General features: G+C 39.6%; 1 protein-coding gene across 1 annotated transcript in view; it reads right to left on the reverse strand.

Annotated features, from left to right (window-relative positions):
- Positions 1–12,313, reverse strand: part of LOC134662411 (ankyrin repeat and BTB/POZ domain-containing protein 2) — a 33,764-nt gene extending 21,451 nt beyond the window's left edge. Inside the window, exons 1-3 of the mRNA XM_063518625.1 lie at positions 10,961–12,313; positions 1,015–1,190; positions 562–743 (exon numbers count right to left, since the gene is read on the reverse strand). Of these exons, the coding sequence (XP_063374695.1) occupies positions 562–743; positions 1,015–1,190; positions 10,961–12,171 (1,569 nt within the window). The 5' untranslated portion in view covers positions 12,172–12,313. The remainder of the gene's footprint in view (positions 1–561; positions 744–1,014; positions 1,191–10,960) is intronic.
- Positions 12,314–15,654: the final 3,341 nt, after the last annotated feature.

The following is a 15,654-nucleotide window of genomic DNA, read 5'->3' on the forward strand; positions in this document are numbered from 1 at the left end:
ACTCTTCTCTTTCCACACAGACTCACTCCACTCGGACGGAACATTCCTTGAACATTCCACAATACGCGTCCGCTCTACCATTAGGAACACAAGGCTTGTTGAGTTGCTGTCATGACTGGCCTGACCATAAACACAGTAACTATGAGCTGTAACCTGTAACGCTTGCGGTCGTGTTCAAATTAGATACTTGTTTGTTTTGGGTGGCCTTTGCTTTCGTAAGACCATTTCGGTAAATACCTGCAATCAGTTTACGTAACTTCAGTATTCACTAGCGGCTCTGAGAGTTGTAGATTTCGCAAACCTCCATAGACTTGTACCATGAAAAGTTTCCAAAAATTTCTAATTTGGATTTAGGTTTAAAGCCCATATAGGGTGCTTCAAAAATATCATTGGTTTTACTTTAATATCCGACGTTGCAGCAGAGTTGCACTACTTAGGTACATGTCTCTTTCGCACTCATGAAATCTTCATATAGCTATTAGTATTACGTGATGGGCTTCCCTTTTGCACACTTCAATTATCTTTGAGTGTAAGGGTTCTAGATCTGTGACTTGAACTGACCTGAGCAGGTTGCGCGTCGGGCGGGCGATGGTGGTGGTCGTGGCGTGGCCGCCGCTCGAGCGCGTAGCTTGTCTGCGGCGGCGCGCCGCGTACCGGCGCCGACGCCGCCGTCAGCGGCGACACGCCGCTCACGGTCTTCAGCGCCACGGCGCCGTTTGCCGGCTCTTTGTGGCTGGTCAGGGCTGCAATAAACAACGAGTTCATTTGTTGTTTTTGAAATTTGATTATTGTGGTATTTTATTCTCTTCATTCATTTTCATTTAGTAGGTAATTTAATTATGGAGGGAAGGGTCGAAATTCAGTGCAAATTTTGAATTTTGCGCCTTATCTACTGACAAGTTTACTAGACTAAAGTTGATACAGGACTAGAAAGAAGACGTTGTTTAAAATTTCCAGGACTATTATCAGCCCTGGTCTGTCACGATAACTCCCGGGAAGGCATTAATCACTCACCCTTGGTGTCGGGATCCACCGGCGGCGGGGTGGAAGCGCGGCGCGCGGGCGGCGGCGGCGACAGACGGCGCGCGTGCGCGGGCGCGGGCGCGTCGGCCGCCGCGCACACGCGCACACGCAGCGCGCGCGCGCCCGCCACGCCACACCACTCGTCGGGCCGCCCGCCGCTCGACGGTCTGTGGACACACAGCTACATTAACCCACTTAAGATACCGAATGCACCAGCACTACATGAGGCCATTAAGATTAACAATTTGTTATGGTTTTGATACGACCTTGATGATAGCGTACTCTGATTGGTGGGAACGAAATACACACAAACTCTTTAAGTTTTTAGCTTACTGGGTACTGGGCAGTTGGCTCTTAATTCTAGATGTATCATTTCCGTGATTCATTTACCTACATACATACGACATCAACGAAAGCTTTGCCTTTGTCATTCGTTGTCCTTATAAATAGCTTGTCCTAGTTTAGTAACTGCCAATGTCTGTCATGGAACAAACCACAGTAAGTATGTAGTAAATAAGCTAAAAACCTTAAGAATCGTAACGGTAGTTCTGCGTGCGCAATGAAAAAGTCTTATGTTTTAGGACATCGGCTAGTTTTAGGGCATTTCGTAAAGTAAGCGTCCCACTGCGTGGCCAAAGCGAACGTGAGGCAAAGGCTACCGGAGCGGGACTAATTTACGAGTAGCCATGCCTTGCTAACAGTTAATTTATTACTAATCATACTCTTCCTCTGGCATAGGTACAGTCGCCATCAGATATATCGGAGCGGCCAAGGTGCTCACAAATGTCTGAACACGCCTCTATTGTCAAGGCTTAAGAGTGCGTGTTCAGATATTTTAGAGCGCCTCGGCCGCTCCGATATATCTAATGGCGACTGTACCTAAGTTCAAATTAAACAACCTGAACTTAGGTAGCTACCTACGCTAAAGGCGCCGATTCTTAAGAAAATTGTGGACGACCGTTTCTCCATACAAACATAGTCCCCATTTTCCACTCTGGATATTGACGTAATGTATTGTTATATTAACCAAAGCATCGATGGACTTTTTTCGTATTTTTTTTTAATAATGGAGCGTAACTTCGATTGTATGGCGGCGGCGGCAAGGTTCGTGTGACTCTTAAACAAAGGAAGTAAACATGACATAACTAATCACACGTCCGGAGAAAGCTCTGCAAGCTCAACCCAATATCGCTCTTAATACTACAAGAATAAGCCGTTAATCTGCTCGAATACAATTACATTAAGGAGAATTTACAAACTGGGAATGTTGAATAATTCGCGGTTTACACGTTAATGTAAAAAAAAACCGGCCAAGTGCGAGTAGGACTCGCGCACGGAGGGTTCCGCACCATCAACAAAAAATAGAGCAAAACAAGCAAAAAAACGGTCACCCATCCAAGTACTGACCCCGCCCGACGTTGCTTAACTTCGGTCAAAAATCACGTTTGTTGTATGGGAGCCCCACTTAAATCTTTATTTTATTCTGTTTTTAGTACCTATTTGTTGTTATAGCGGCAACAGAAATACATCATCTGTGAAAATTTCAACTGTCTAGCTATCACGGTTCGTAAGATACAGCCTGGTGACAGACGGACGGACGGACGGACGGACGGATGGCTGGACAGACGGACGGACGGACGGATGGATGGACGGACGGACGGACGGACGGATGGATGGACGGACGGACGGACAGCGGAGTCTTAGTAATAGGGTCCCGTTTTTACCCTTTGGGTACGGAACCCTAAAAACGCAAGTTATTTTCATATTAAAATCAAGTTTTGATCTTATATCTGACGTCCATAACGTACTTAATGTAATGGTTGGCTATATATTTACTTGACGAGTTCAAAGTAAATGCAAATGGTTTGCGGTGCCGCTAATACAGTGTTCAGCACGGCTACCACGAGTTGGCATTTAACAGTTACGTTAGCGGTTGCGTGAACTTGATCGCATTCCCTCTCTATCAGACCAATAGATCAATGCGAGCTTGATGGGCTACGATCTAGTTTACGCAGTCGCTAACGTAAACGTCAAGTGTCAACTCTTGTTAAGGCTACACTTGGCTTGAGGTAAGTAAGGGTGTGTTCACTGTTGGCGTACAAACAGGACAAACTATTAATAAGTAGGTACGGGAGTACGTTTATAATAATATTTTTAGCAGAATAGTTATGCAGGTATGTTTGTGTCGTATATGTGGAGTGTGTGTGGAGTAATCATGAATCATCGAAACTTCTGAGACTTTTTCGATTAAACTAATAACAGTTATTAGTTTTTCATAGGGGGCAAAGTTACTCTTTAACCCCCTGTGCTACTGACAAAAATAATACTTGAGCAAGCGAAACATTCCAAAATTGAACCACAAGCGTAGCTATTAAGTGGTTTGAAAAGTGGAATCTTGAACGTTGCGAGTGTTTCTAGGCACGAAGTGAGACACGAACATTTTCAGCGCACCAACTCGAGGAAAATATTACAAATCATTCAAAGTCAAAAAACGAGCAAACAACTCAAAATTGATTTGCCACTCTTGAGGCTAAAATGCAATTTCTCATCAGTAGGTATACCTATTTGAAGAATAAAGATAGTCTTTACGAGCGGGTGTATAGTGAGAAATAATTTATTCAGCTGCGTAATACTTATGTATATTTATGTTAATTAAATAATTAAAATAATAAAAAAACTTTTTTAACAATAAGAACAGCTTGAAACTAATTAATGTAGGGCCAGGCGCGGATTATCCCCACTACTACTGTAAACATTTTTGAAGTCTTAGCAGACGGTCTAGCATGACTTGCGTTCTCGCGCGCGCGAGTCCATACTTGAAGTCGCGCTAGATGTATGGAGTCGCACGCGAGAACGCAACTCATGCTAGACCGCCAGGTGCCAGCCACCTTTAGAAAATAGTGTGTAATAGGTACATTAGATAATAAGTAGCCAAAATAGGTCCACCGTAAAACACTGATACTTGACTAACTGGTGGGTCAACGTAAATCGTGTAAATGTGCCCTAATAAGTTCGCAGTTACGTATTTGAGGTGGATGAGCAAATCATCAAGCGTTTAACAACACAGCTCAGCGTCATCAGCGTGGTTTTATAAAATGACGCGATTGACCTATTTACCCAGGCACATTGATATAGTATAAAGAACTGGATACCCAATCAGCCGCCAAAAATGGCCCCACAAAAGTGATGTCAAAACAGATCATGCATTACTTTTTCGTTTAGTCTTGTTTGAAACGCTCAAATGTGAAGTTGTCAACAATTACGAAATGTGCCATTAAAATATGTAAAAATAACAATGATAAAACAAGGAAAAAGGATGGAATGTATTTCTTTCGGTTAGTTCTTTGGATAGCATTACATAATTTATGTAATCTGGTGGTAATTTTATGGTTTTGAATAAATTAATTTGTTAGTACCAAAGAAGGGATGTCAAGGAACAAAACTCTAATGAGTCGATGTGAGGTCAATATTTTTTTATATTTTTATATGGAATTCATAAGAAATAATATTATGTTTAAATTCAAGATTTCCAAGAAAACCTAAGCGACGTGCAAAGTGGACTGCTATTTAATTATAGCAAGAGATAGGGGTGATGCAGTTTTAAACAAGGCAAAACGGCACTTGTGTGTTCGGCCCATTTCTCTGTTTCCGACATATACACCACCAATAAGGGCTTATATCGACTAACTGTAAATGCTAAACCTGTCGGAACACAGTGACAACCACAGGATTTTTTTTATAAAGTATAGGTAGACTTTATAAAAAAAATCCAATCAGTATCTAAATGCACGGGGACGTGCACCCGTGCTATGAGTAAATGTAGATCTTAAATACACAGTTATTTAATAAGTAGAATTTATTTCAAGGAAATTAGTATTTAAAGACGTATACTTACGAATTAAAAATTTAATTTGTTTGAATTTGAACCACGAATTAATTTTATTTGAGCTCTCGATTAAATTAAATTTGTTTTATTTATTACTTCAATTGGTTTTTCTGTACAGTAATACATATTAAAGTGTACCAAAGTGACTCCATTCGTTCATTATTCTCGTTTGACGTTGTTTGACGTAAATACGTTACGTTTAGTGCCATCGGACTAAATTTTTTAACAGTGTTGGTACTTATGTTTGCAAATTTGACACTTAATGCTTACGACATTAAGCTCTTTTCTGTACGAAACATTTATCTTGGCTCAAAATTTACGTAAGCGTTTTTATCATCAATGCAAATGGTGCGAAACGTCATTGGGATCCACATTTCTTGACGTTTTTGTTCTGCTTTGTGTGTCTATTTCTTTTATATTAAGTCAGTGCCCAGGCACCTTGTTTTTGTAGCAGTTTTGTACCAAAATGACAGATCTGTTTGACAAATTGAGGAAATTGAACTGTTGTCGCTGACATGAATCTAGTATAGGATCCTATCCTAAGTACCATAAACCATAACACTGAACACCGAATGTTTACCTAAGGGGCCCACTGATTATCAGTCTGCCGGACGACATCAGCCTGTCAGTTAGAACAAACAGTTGACAGTTCCGAACAACTGACAGACTGATATCGTCCGGCGGACTGATAATCAGTAGGCCCGTTTACGCTGAGGCCAGGGCATACTTTACTTGTTGAAATGGTTGTATGGAGATAGTTTGAGTCCCTGGGAAGGACGTAGGATGGTTTTTATTACGGAAATTATCCCCGGGTGAAAATGGAGTTGGAATTTGGAAGTACGAATTCTACACCGACGAAGTTGCAGTTAGTTATTTTACTCGCTTAAGTTGATAGTTGTTATATAGTCCAAATAACCCTCTGTTTCATCACGGAGAGGTTGTGTCTAATTCCACAAAGGCGTTGCCAAATTGTATTGTCTATTGAATTTGTTAAAATTGTCTTTCAAAACGGCTTAGGTGGGTGTTAAATGCTAATTTTATAGCGAGTTTCAAGTAAGCTTTGTTTAGCAGAAGGATTTGTACAACGTATTTTGTAATTTTAATCAATAAGGCTCATACAAATCAAATGTAACAAATGATTGCCTGTAGGGTGCCCAACCATTGAAATTATTTTTGAAAGATAAATAAATACATATAAATATTGATAGAATAAAGTATACCTTAGGTACCGAAACGTTACAATACGCCTAGTATTAAACACACGTTGGGCTTAATTTAAAAATAATTGAACGAATGTATTTTTACCCTGTTTTATTAACCGACTTCCAAATCTCAAAGAAGGAGGTTATCAATTCGGTTGTTTTTTTTTTATTTTTTTTTTATGTTTGTTACTCCATATCTCCGTCATTACTGGACCGATTTTGAAAATTCTTTTTTTGATTGTATGTATATGCATACAGATTGGTCCCGTTTTTGTCAAAACCCAGTTCTGATGATGGGATTCATGAGGAATCGAGGGAACTCCTCAAATCTTAAAGGCATACATATAGTGATTTTTGTGTTTTTATCAACAAATCAAGCATATACATTCAAAAACGTGACATTTGATGAAGTGGAACTGCTGATGATGATCAGAATGGAACTCTTCAACGACGCATAGTTCACGTTTGGCGATTTGTCCTCTTCGTTATGTTTGTTAAGCAAGTTAAGTTTTTAAGCCACATTTTTGTCAAGCTCGAGTTCTGATGATGGGATCCATGAGGAATCGATGGAACTCTTCAAATCTTAAAGGCGTGCGCATAGAGATTTTTGTATTTTCATCAGAAAATCAAGCATTTTTATTAAAAACTGTCGCATTTGATGAAGTGGAACTGCTGATGATGATCAGAACAGAACTCTTCAACGACCTATAGTTCACGTTTGGCGATTTGTCCTCTTCGTTATGTTTGTTAAGCAAGTTAAGTTTTTAAGCCACAATTTTGTCAAGCTCGAGTTCTGATGATGGGATCCACGAGGAATCGAGGGAACTCCTCAAATCTTAAAGGCACACGTAAGTATAGAATTTTCTGTATTTCCATCATAAAATAAAGCATTAACATTTAAAACTGTCGCATTTGATGAACTGGAACTGCTGATGATGATCAGAACAGAACTCTTCAACGACGCATAGTACACGTTTGGTGATTTCGAATTACGACTTTGACTTGGACTGGGACCCGGACTCGGATCCAGATCCGGACTCGTATCCGGATCCGGTTCGGACCCGGACCCGGACCTGGACTCGGACTCGGACCTGGACTAGACCCGGACTCGGACCCGGACTCGGACACAGACCCGGACCTTGACCCGGAAAACCACTATGATACCTAAACTAAATACTTAAACCACTATGATTACCTACCATAAAATGTAGGTATAAAGTATGATGAGGCCAAACCCCTCCCGCTCAAACCCCCGTACACCGCACCGCATATGCGCTGTTAAGTGGGTTAGGTTAGGTTAGAACTGCTATCCTCACAGAACTGAACAAAAGTGGGTTAGATTAGGTTAGAACTGCGAGCCTTACAGAAACGAAATGCTACTAGAAAAGTGGGTGGTTTTACCTTCTTTTCTACATAGCGCACCATCTACAATAATCTTTCACCGGGCCGCATAGAAGTCGGTTTTTTTTCTTAAAAATTATTACCTAAATGTTACATTTCAAAAGTAAATTATTAACTTCCAAGAAATGTCTATAAAAGTTTTACTAGACAGCTACTCCATATAAAAATGAACTATCATAGGGATTAGGGACCATCATTCGACGTGAGAGGCAAAAAAAATAATAACTACTTCGTTTTGTGAGAGGTATAATTATGTATGTATGTATGTCACTTTATTGCAGATAAACAGGTTTACATAAAACGGACAAATCAAAACAAAAATAAGAATGTTATGTACAAAGGCGAACTTATCCCTAAAAGGGATATCTTCCAGCTAACCTTTGAGAAAATGCGAAAGGATCAAACACTAACAGGTGAAAGACAATTTAACATGGACAAATAGCAATATGAGAATTTATAATTATTGTAGGTCAATTACAAACGTTGGTTACTGTCTGATCGAGTTAGGCTTGCGGTTTGCTCGTTTGTTTTGACTTTTGTTGTGTCATGAGTAGAGTCAGCAGCAATAGTTGCTAAGTGGGCGAAGTGTCCAAAATGATCTTGACACGACTTTATTGTAAAGAGCGCGTCAAGGTAATTATGAACACCTCGCCCGCTTAGCAACTATAGCTGCTGACTCTACTCATGACACAACAAAAGTCAAAACAAACGAGCAAACCGCAAAACTAACTCGATCAGACAGTAACCAAAGTTTGTAATTGAAAAATGCGTGGGTGCTAATCCAGTCGCTAAATGAACGGCGAGTCGAAGTTGAAACTAACTAGAGGCCCTACCGCCAAAAGTTGAATTTTATTTTCAAAGGAGCAGGAGCGATGTCGATAGAATTATTTTTAGCAACGACAACTAAGTACCAGATATATACCTATTACCAAGTCTAGTTTCTTCATGGCATCTGCCTTTGTAGAAACGTGTAACAATTCAATATAAAAACTACAATTTTGTATTAGCCCCCTTTTAAGTGATGCTGTTAGTACCTACACGCGCCAGTCTTGGTGAACAAACTAACGTGGCGTGTAATAATTGTCACCCATGCATGAACATAATGTGTAGAGCACCGCGTAAAAAATGTTTACCCAAATTTTAACCTTATTCGTAGACAGGAGCGTGCAAAATTAAGTTTAGCAATACTTCCGCTTGTCCTTGGTAGTCCTTCACGGCCTTTTGATCTTGATTAGTTTGACCCACCTTACATGTGTGATAATTTCCATCAAAGCAGAGGGCCAGTGCTATAACCGCGAAAATCGAAGTTCGCAAATTGCGGGCGTTTTTCTCTTTCACTCTAATTACGCCTTCATTGGAGTAAAAGAGAAAGATCCCGCAATTTGAGAATTTCGGTTTTCGCGGGAGCTCCTCAGGGTGTCTTTTGAGTGTAGGTACCGTTCGCTACCGCTCGCTCAGCCGTCTAAGATAGCTAGCCGCAAGGCCTTCTTCACCCCGGCCACTGCAGTAAATGTACATATTACATTACTAATAATATTATCATTAATAAAAAAACATTTTGTTACTTAGAAGGTGTTTTAAAGACTTTGTACGAGTGTTAGATGTGTGATTTTATCGCCGATAATAATCAAATAATTGTAGTTACACAACCTATGTTGTTGCCGCTATTATGTTATGTTGTTTTTAATTAAATCTGTTGGTGGGCAAATCTGAAAGATTTTAAAGACCGGATATTTAGTGGTAGAGTAGGCTCACTACACAGATTCGACTATGATGAAAACTACGTTTTAAGGTAAGTATATATGTATTTCGTAGACTCAACACCTTTTATTAGTTTAAATTTAAGTCTGTGTAGTACAAAATAAAGTCTCTAATCCTTTTACCATTTCTATAAGCAAAAGAAATATATTATTGAGCCTTAATTTAATTCTCCGAAGTGATTATATAAAAATATCGAAATCTAATCAGCTTAAATGTATGAATCAGACACTTTTCGGCAGGTTTGTCTCTTAAATAGGTACCTATCTGATTTTTTTTGTACAAAAACGATGGCCAAAAACGCATTGGCCAAACATCAAATCGTTCACATTGAGTATAAATGTAAAAAAAAAATAGAATCGCGCTTACAAATCTACTAATTAGAGAATGCAATCTGAACTCCCTACGAGCAAGATAATTAATTCGTAACAGCATTAATTAAACAAGAAAGTGTTGATAATGAATTAGACGGTGACTCCGTAAGAAATGTTAAGACAAGAAAACCCAAGTAAAGTTGTTCATTATAAAACGACGCTCTCAAGGAAGCTAAGTATCGACAAAGCAGCGTCAGGAAATCATGTAACAGATTGACAGAACAAAAGAATATCTCAATATTTTAGCAGGATCTTTAGTGTTGAACTTGAGGCACGAAAGCTTTATAAAATAAGGTTGAAAGTTGTGTAATTTATAGTGGAGAGGACGATTGGTATGTAAAAAAGCAGAAGCTCGCACGAGTTCATCGACCGTCGATTGTTATCAAAAGAATTGCTATGCAATTAATGGTTGCTTCCCGCAGACGCTGCGAAGAAAGGCCAAGAATAACTGTCTTATAGTTCCCATTGCAGCTACTAATGTTCAAGCCTTAACACGCATGAGTTATTTACGCAAATGAAATGACTTTGTCTATAGTAATAAAATTGTTAGTACTAATGGGATGGGACGTGTTGCGAACTCCTTATATGTTTTAATGACAGATATTTAAATTTGTATTTTTTTATGTTTTTAATATGTCACTCTGTAAATAAATGGCGATACGTTCAGTCGTTGTTTTCTTTTCTCGGGCTATATTCAATGTAATTTCCTACATCTGGCGACCGTGACAGGACAATTGAATTATTTACTCGTATAATTATACTAGATTAGCCAAAATGGACGATCTAGTTAAAGACGGGTACAATCTAAACGCAGATGGAAGAATCAGATAGTTACAGCTAAAATTAAAATAGTACTTAGATTACATCTCTCTCTACTACTATCACTTTTAGCTACCTACTTAATGTTAACTAACCTAACCTAATAGTTTTTTTTCTAGTATCACTTTAAAATTAACTTTTATTGTGTTGATCCTATTATTTTTATTGCGCCCATAGGCTACGGTGTCTGCTTAACATCAGGCAGGCTGCACGCTTATTTGCCGCCGTTGTGGTATAAAAAAAAGGTAAGTTAAGGTGTTACATATATTACAAACCGTTTAAAGCCTGGAAACCGGAACGCTAAGCTAATGACTTAACAGCTGAGTTTACCTTTATCTTTACACAAAAGATCGTAAACGTTATCTCGTATGCGCGCGCGCTTCCCGAATGAGAAATTAACCGTTCTCCACTACTAACTGTTCCGTACACCGTAACACGCGAGGTTAGTATATTGTAACCTTCCAAATCCGGGTCGAACAATAAAACAGCTAACTTACCGTTTACGCCAATCTTGGATGAAGCTCCAGTCACAGTTTTCGTCTTCGTCCAGCACTGTAGCCTCATGATGGTCAGTCCCTCCGTGCACCATGTCCACTAACTGCCGGGCCCTCTCGAAATTACCCTCAAACTCGACTATCAGGAATCCGTCCGAACTCATAGTCTCGAACGCATCTTTCTTGTACGTCGCGTCGTTGATGGTCACCATTTCCGACGGATCCCTGTTTTCACCCGATTTAATCTCTGAATAAATCGCTTCCGGCACTTCGACTTCGGAGACGAGCTGCGTTCCTCCTTTATCCACTTCCCTGCTGAGCCCTAAATTCCCGGTCTCATCTAAGAGACGATTTGCATAAATGACTTCCTCCTTGTGGGGTGTTTCTTCATTAATATTTTTTTCTACTGTGATCCTTTGCTCACCGTGTTTTCGGATGATAGAATCTCCAAAATATATCACCACTTTATTATTATTCTGTGTTATTTTATTAGCCAAACCACCCTCAGTAAGAGGAAGGCTTGGTTTTTTCATATTTTCCTGTGAAAGCCTTAGTGCTAACTCCTCGTAGCACGCCGGTCGACTACTATACATTTTCCTCTCAGCAATCGATCCTTTATCTTCCTTTATTTTCTCAACACTTTGGTATACTGGAGGCCGGCAACAGTCGTCAAACTGGGAGGTCCAGGGCCTTGGCTCACTGTAGATGTGTTCCACTAGAGACGCCTGCGGGAGAGGAACATACTTCTCGTGAATATTTTTAGAGTTAGGCTGGTCATTCTTCCTGAAATTTAGGACACTGCGTCGCACTTTAGATTCAGATGCATCACTGCTGTTTACTTTTTTGTGACGCGAGTTTCCAAGCAACTTGAATACACTTTTGTGCTCGGATTGGGGTTTGACGCGATCCGTACTCGGAGCCCTTCTCATCCCGAACATTCCCTCTTCTTCTGAGGGATGTGGGTATAGCTGTTCGCAGCTGGTGGACTTGTGGGCGGCGAGCCTGGTCTTGACCGGGGTAGCCGGCTCCCTATTCTGCCAGTGTCGGACCGACAGCCTCGCGGCTCCGCGAATGAACTTCATCGGCTCCCACGCCTCCGCTTTCTTCAGGATGAAGTTGTCGCACATCTTGTTGGGCGGCTTGCGGGCGTCGGCGGCGCGGCAGGACTGCAGCTCGCGACACAGGAAGCAGGAGCACCGCGCGGGGCACAGCATATTCGCGCGAGCGTGCCGGGCGCACTGTCGCCGGCGCACTATTGTTGCCACCACTGCTGCCTGCGTCCCACCATCGTGCGCGGCCGCGGCGCCGTTCAAAGCTTGTGGTTTTCGATCGTGACCGCATCGCACAAATTTTGGAACAGATACCGATTTCACGGTACCGTGAAGATAACTGACAGGTTAAAAATCCGTTGCTCGATTAAACGTTGTACAATAATCTTGTTTAAAATAATCTCATTTTATGTGCATCTGCTCATTATCACATTAAGTGCATCTGGTCTGATCATGAAGCCATCGACTCATGCATGGATACGCATTAGGAGGTGAACGGAACCATCGGTCGTACGCTAAATATAGAGCGCACTCGAACAGGGGCAATTACGAACCGCTCGACAACATAATCATACGCGACTGTTGAACTCGCATAAAACAAATCGTCCGCCGTTACACGTACCTACTGCAATGTTTATTTCTTTATATGAACGAAAATGTTTTGGCTTCATTGAAATAACTTTATCGCGTGTTTCGGGGTCGTAAACTTGTCATTGCCTTTATGATATTTTGACGATAATTGAAATATATATTTTTATTCGTTTAATCACGTTTAGCCCTGTCGCCTGGCGCCTGTTGTCTCTACATTTAAGTACCGTAAAATGGGATGAGTAGGGGCAAAACTGACATTCAAACCTCAATAACATTTTATTTTTACATATGCAAACTGAATGGTGTACCTATATAATAAGTGTTCCGGACGTTTTTATTTTAGTTTTTTTTTTGGGTATTTTATTTTGGGTAGTTCCATTTCATAACTTTGACGATAAACAGGAAATCCCAACTCACCCCGTAGTCCCTCGTAATTGGGGTGAGATGGGATTTCATAGAAAGGTGATTTTGGAAGATTGCTGGATCGATTTTTTTTATTATGAGTATTAATAGCTCCATTAAATTGGAATACTTACATTATTTTTGTAGCAGTAGCCTTAAAATCCCATGTCACCCCCTTTTCATCCCTTCTCTCCCCATTCATAACCCAACTCTCCCCGCGAACCCTACTCACCCCATTTTACGGTATTTTCTACATTTAAGTAAGTTCTTTTCTTTTTTATCTTTTTACTGAGGTGTGCCAATAAAGAAAATGACAACTTCACACTTTGTTCAGTGTTAGCTTAGATGGACTCGTAAATGAGGGTCGAATGAAATATTGTAATCGCGACAGCAATGCAGTAACGACAACAAGGCGACTTATCAACGAGATTAACAGTGGTATTGCCCGCCTCAATACTGCAGAGCAGGGATGTTGCGAATATCCGCATCCGCCTCCGCAACCGCGGAACTTCCGCATTATTTTCAACATTCGCATCTGCATGCGCATCCGCATAAAATCGATGCGGAGTTTAATGCGGATGCGGATGTGGAACAAGTCGGTACAGGAACGTCTTAGCATCGGCGTAAGTTACGACTGCTAGGTAATTTAGTCATTAGCCAAAAAAAAACTACTTATTAGAAATGAGCAGTCAAGTGTGAGTGGGACTTAATGTACGGAACCCTTGGAACGCGAGTCCGACTCGCACTTGGCCGGTTTTTTGAAATAAAAATTACTAAAATGTAATGTTTGACGTTTTTTATGTAGGGCCATTTTTACGTGTCCAAGTTATTGAATTTACTGTTCAATAAATCTGAATTAATTCAGGCATGATTTTCAGCATATATTCTGTCTGGGACACTATCAAACTATTTATTTATTATTTATATAATACATTAAAAAAATATCTAAATGCGAAAAATGATGTCCGGTGGGCGTGTCCCGCGCCCAGATTTTTTGAAACAAAAAATTATTACTCAAGATGGGGCATTATATCGGAGTTATTATCGGTGTTCACGCATAAGGTATTAGTTAACTGATCATATTCTATATATAAAAATAATGTGTTTGCTCAACACATTGAATAAAACCAAATTTACGATGTGTCCCGGGCTATTGACCGATTTCGGTGTAATTTACAAACCATGTCGGTACTCTTACAAAGTTGTAGACCAGGAACTCAGTGGCTCAAACAAAGTATGCTTTAGTTGTGCCTTAACCGTTGAATAAAGTAGAGGTGCAGTCACAGTATACTAAGGTAGTTTTTTAAATGTTTCTCTGTCATTCGGTGGATTTGGTTCTATGTTTTTTTGAGATCGGTGGTGCAATTTTCTCCCACAGTTTTAGTGCATTTATCGCTATGCAAGTGATTAAGAAATCCTCGAAAGTACCTAAACCCATCATTATTTCATCTCCTCTGTATCATTCATGCTATTTCTGTAATTGCTAAAAAGCGATTAGTTTTGACATCACTGGTGTTGATTTCCTTGGTTTCGGTGGATTTTTTGACTACCGATATCAAGAAAGTGATAACTGAAATCAAATCCAGCTTTGTAAACTAGTTTGTTGTACTTTATTTTCTAACTTATTACACCTAAAAAGTTCAAGATACGCTTTATAAACGTAAAACTATGCTTGTACGTAAATTAAGTCATAGTATAAGTAAACAAAATCACTAGTTTACAATGAGTAGTGTTTTTTTTTTCACGAGACGTATGTTGAAAATCGTAGATCCAATGTTTCTTTCTCTCTTTTCGCTGTTATCTATAAATCAAGACAACAGCGAAAAGAGAGAAAGAAACATTGGATCTACGATTTTCAACATACGTCTCATGAAAAAAAAAAAAACACTACTCATTGTGAACTAACCAAACCAATGGAGTATATTATGTGAATTTGTCCTCTGTATCACTTGAGACCCTACAACACGTACCTTTAAACGTGTCAGCCATATTAAATAAATGCAGTTAATTAGATCCCACTTCGTTTAAAATAACTTGTGTTTTTACATACTATGCAAGGTGCACCCACAAAACAAGGGATTAAAAATAAAGTGGCCTTCTATTGTCGAGATCGCTTCAAAGGCACTGAACGTATACCTACCTACTGATCAATATTTCTAAAGCATAGCCATGAACACAAATTCAACATAGCCAATGTTTTAACAATCCTCAATGTCTGATGTATTTATGTTTAAATATCGGAGTTACAAATTCAACATAGCCAATGTTTTAACAATCCTCAATGTCTGATGTATTTATTTATGTTTAAATATCGGAGTTACAATTTAGCTCAAGTGTGTGAGGGTGCAGGAGATCATAATTAATAGGTGATTTGATCTTTAAGCATTAGTCAACAACTTCAAATAGTTTTAAATTGAGGGAGTTCACGCTTTAAACCTCTGTCATTCAAAAATACTACATACATATTTATAAGTCTAGCAAAATACTCGTTTTCCGTATTGTTTACATTGTTTTATAAGTGCATTAAATATTTTTGAGTATTGAACACCACTCAAAAGTATCTTGTTTATCGGGTGTAGGTAACATAAGTTTCTTTTTGATGAGTGTGCCGTTGGATTGTGTGAAACAAACATTTTCTTCTTCATAGCACTTATG

This window comes from Cydia amplana, chromosome 3, assembly GCF_948474715.1.
Source record: "Cydia amplana chromosome 3, ilCydAmpl1.1, whole genome shotgun sequence".
NCBI classification, from domain to species: domain Eukaryota; kingdom Metazoa; phylum Arthropoda; class Insecta; order Lepidoptera; family Tortricidae; genus Cydia; species Cydia amplana.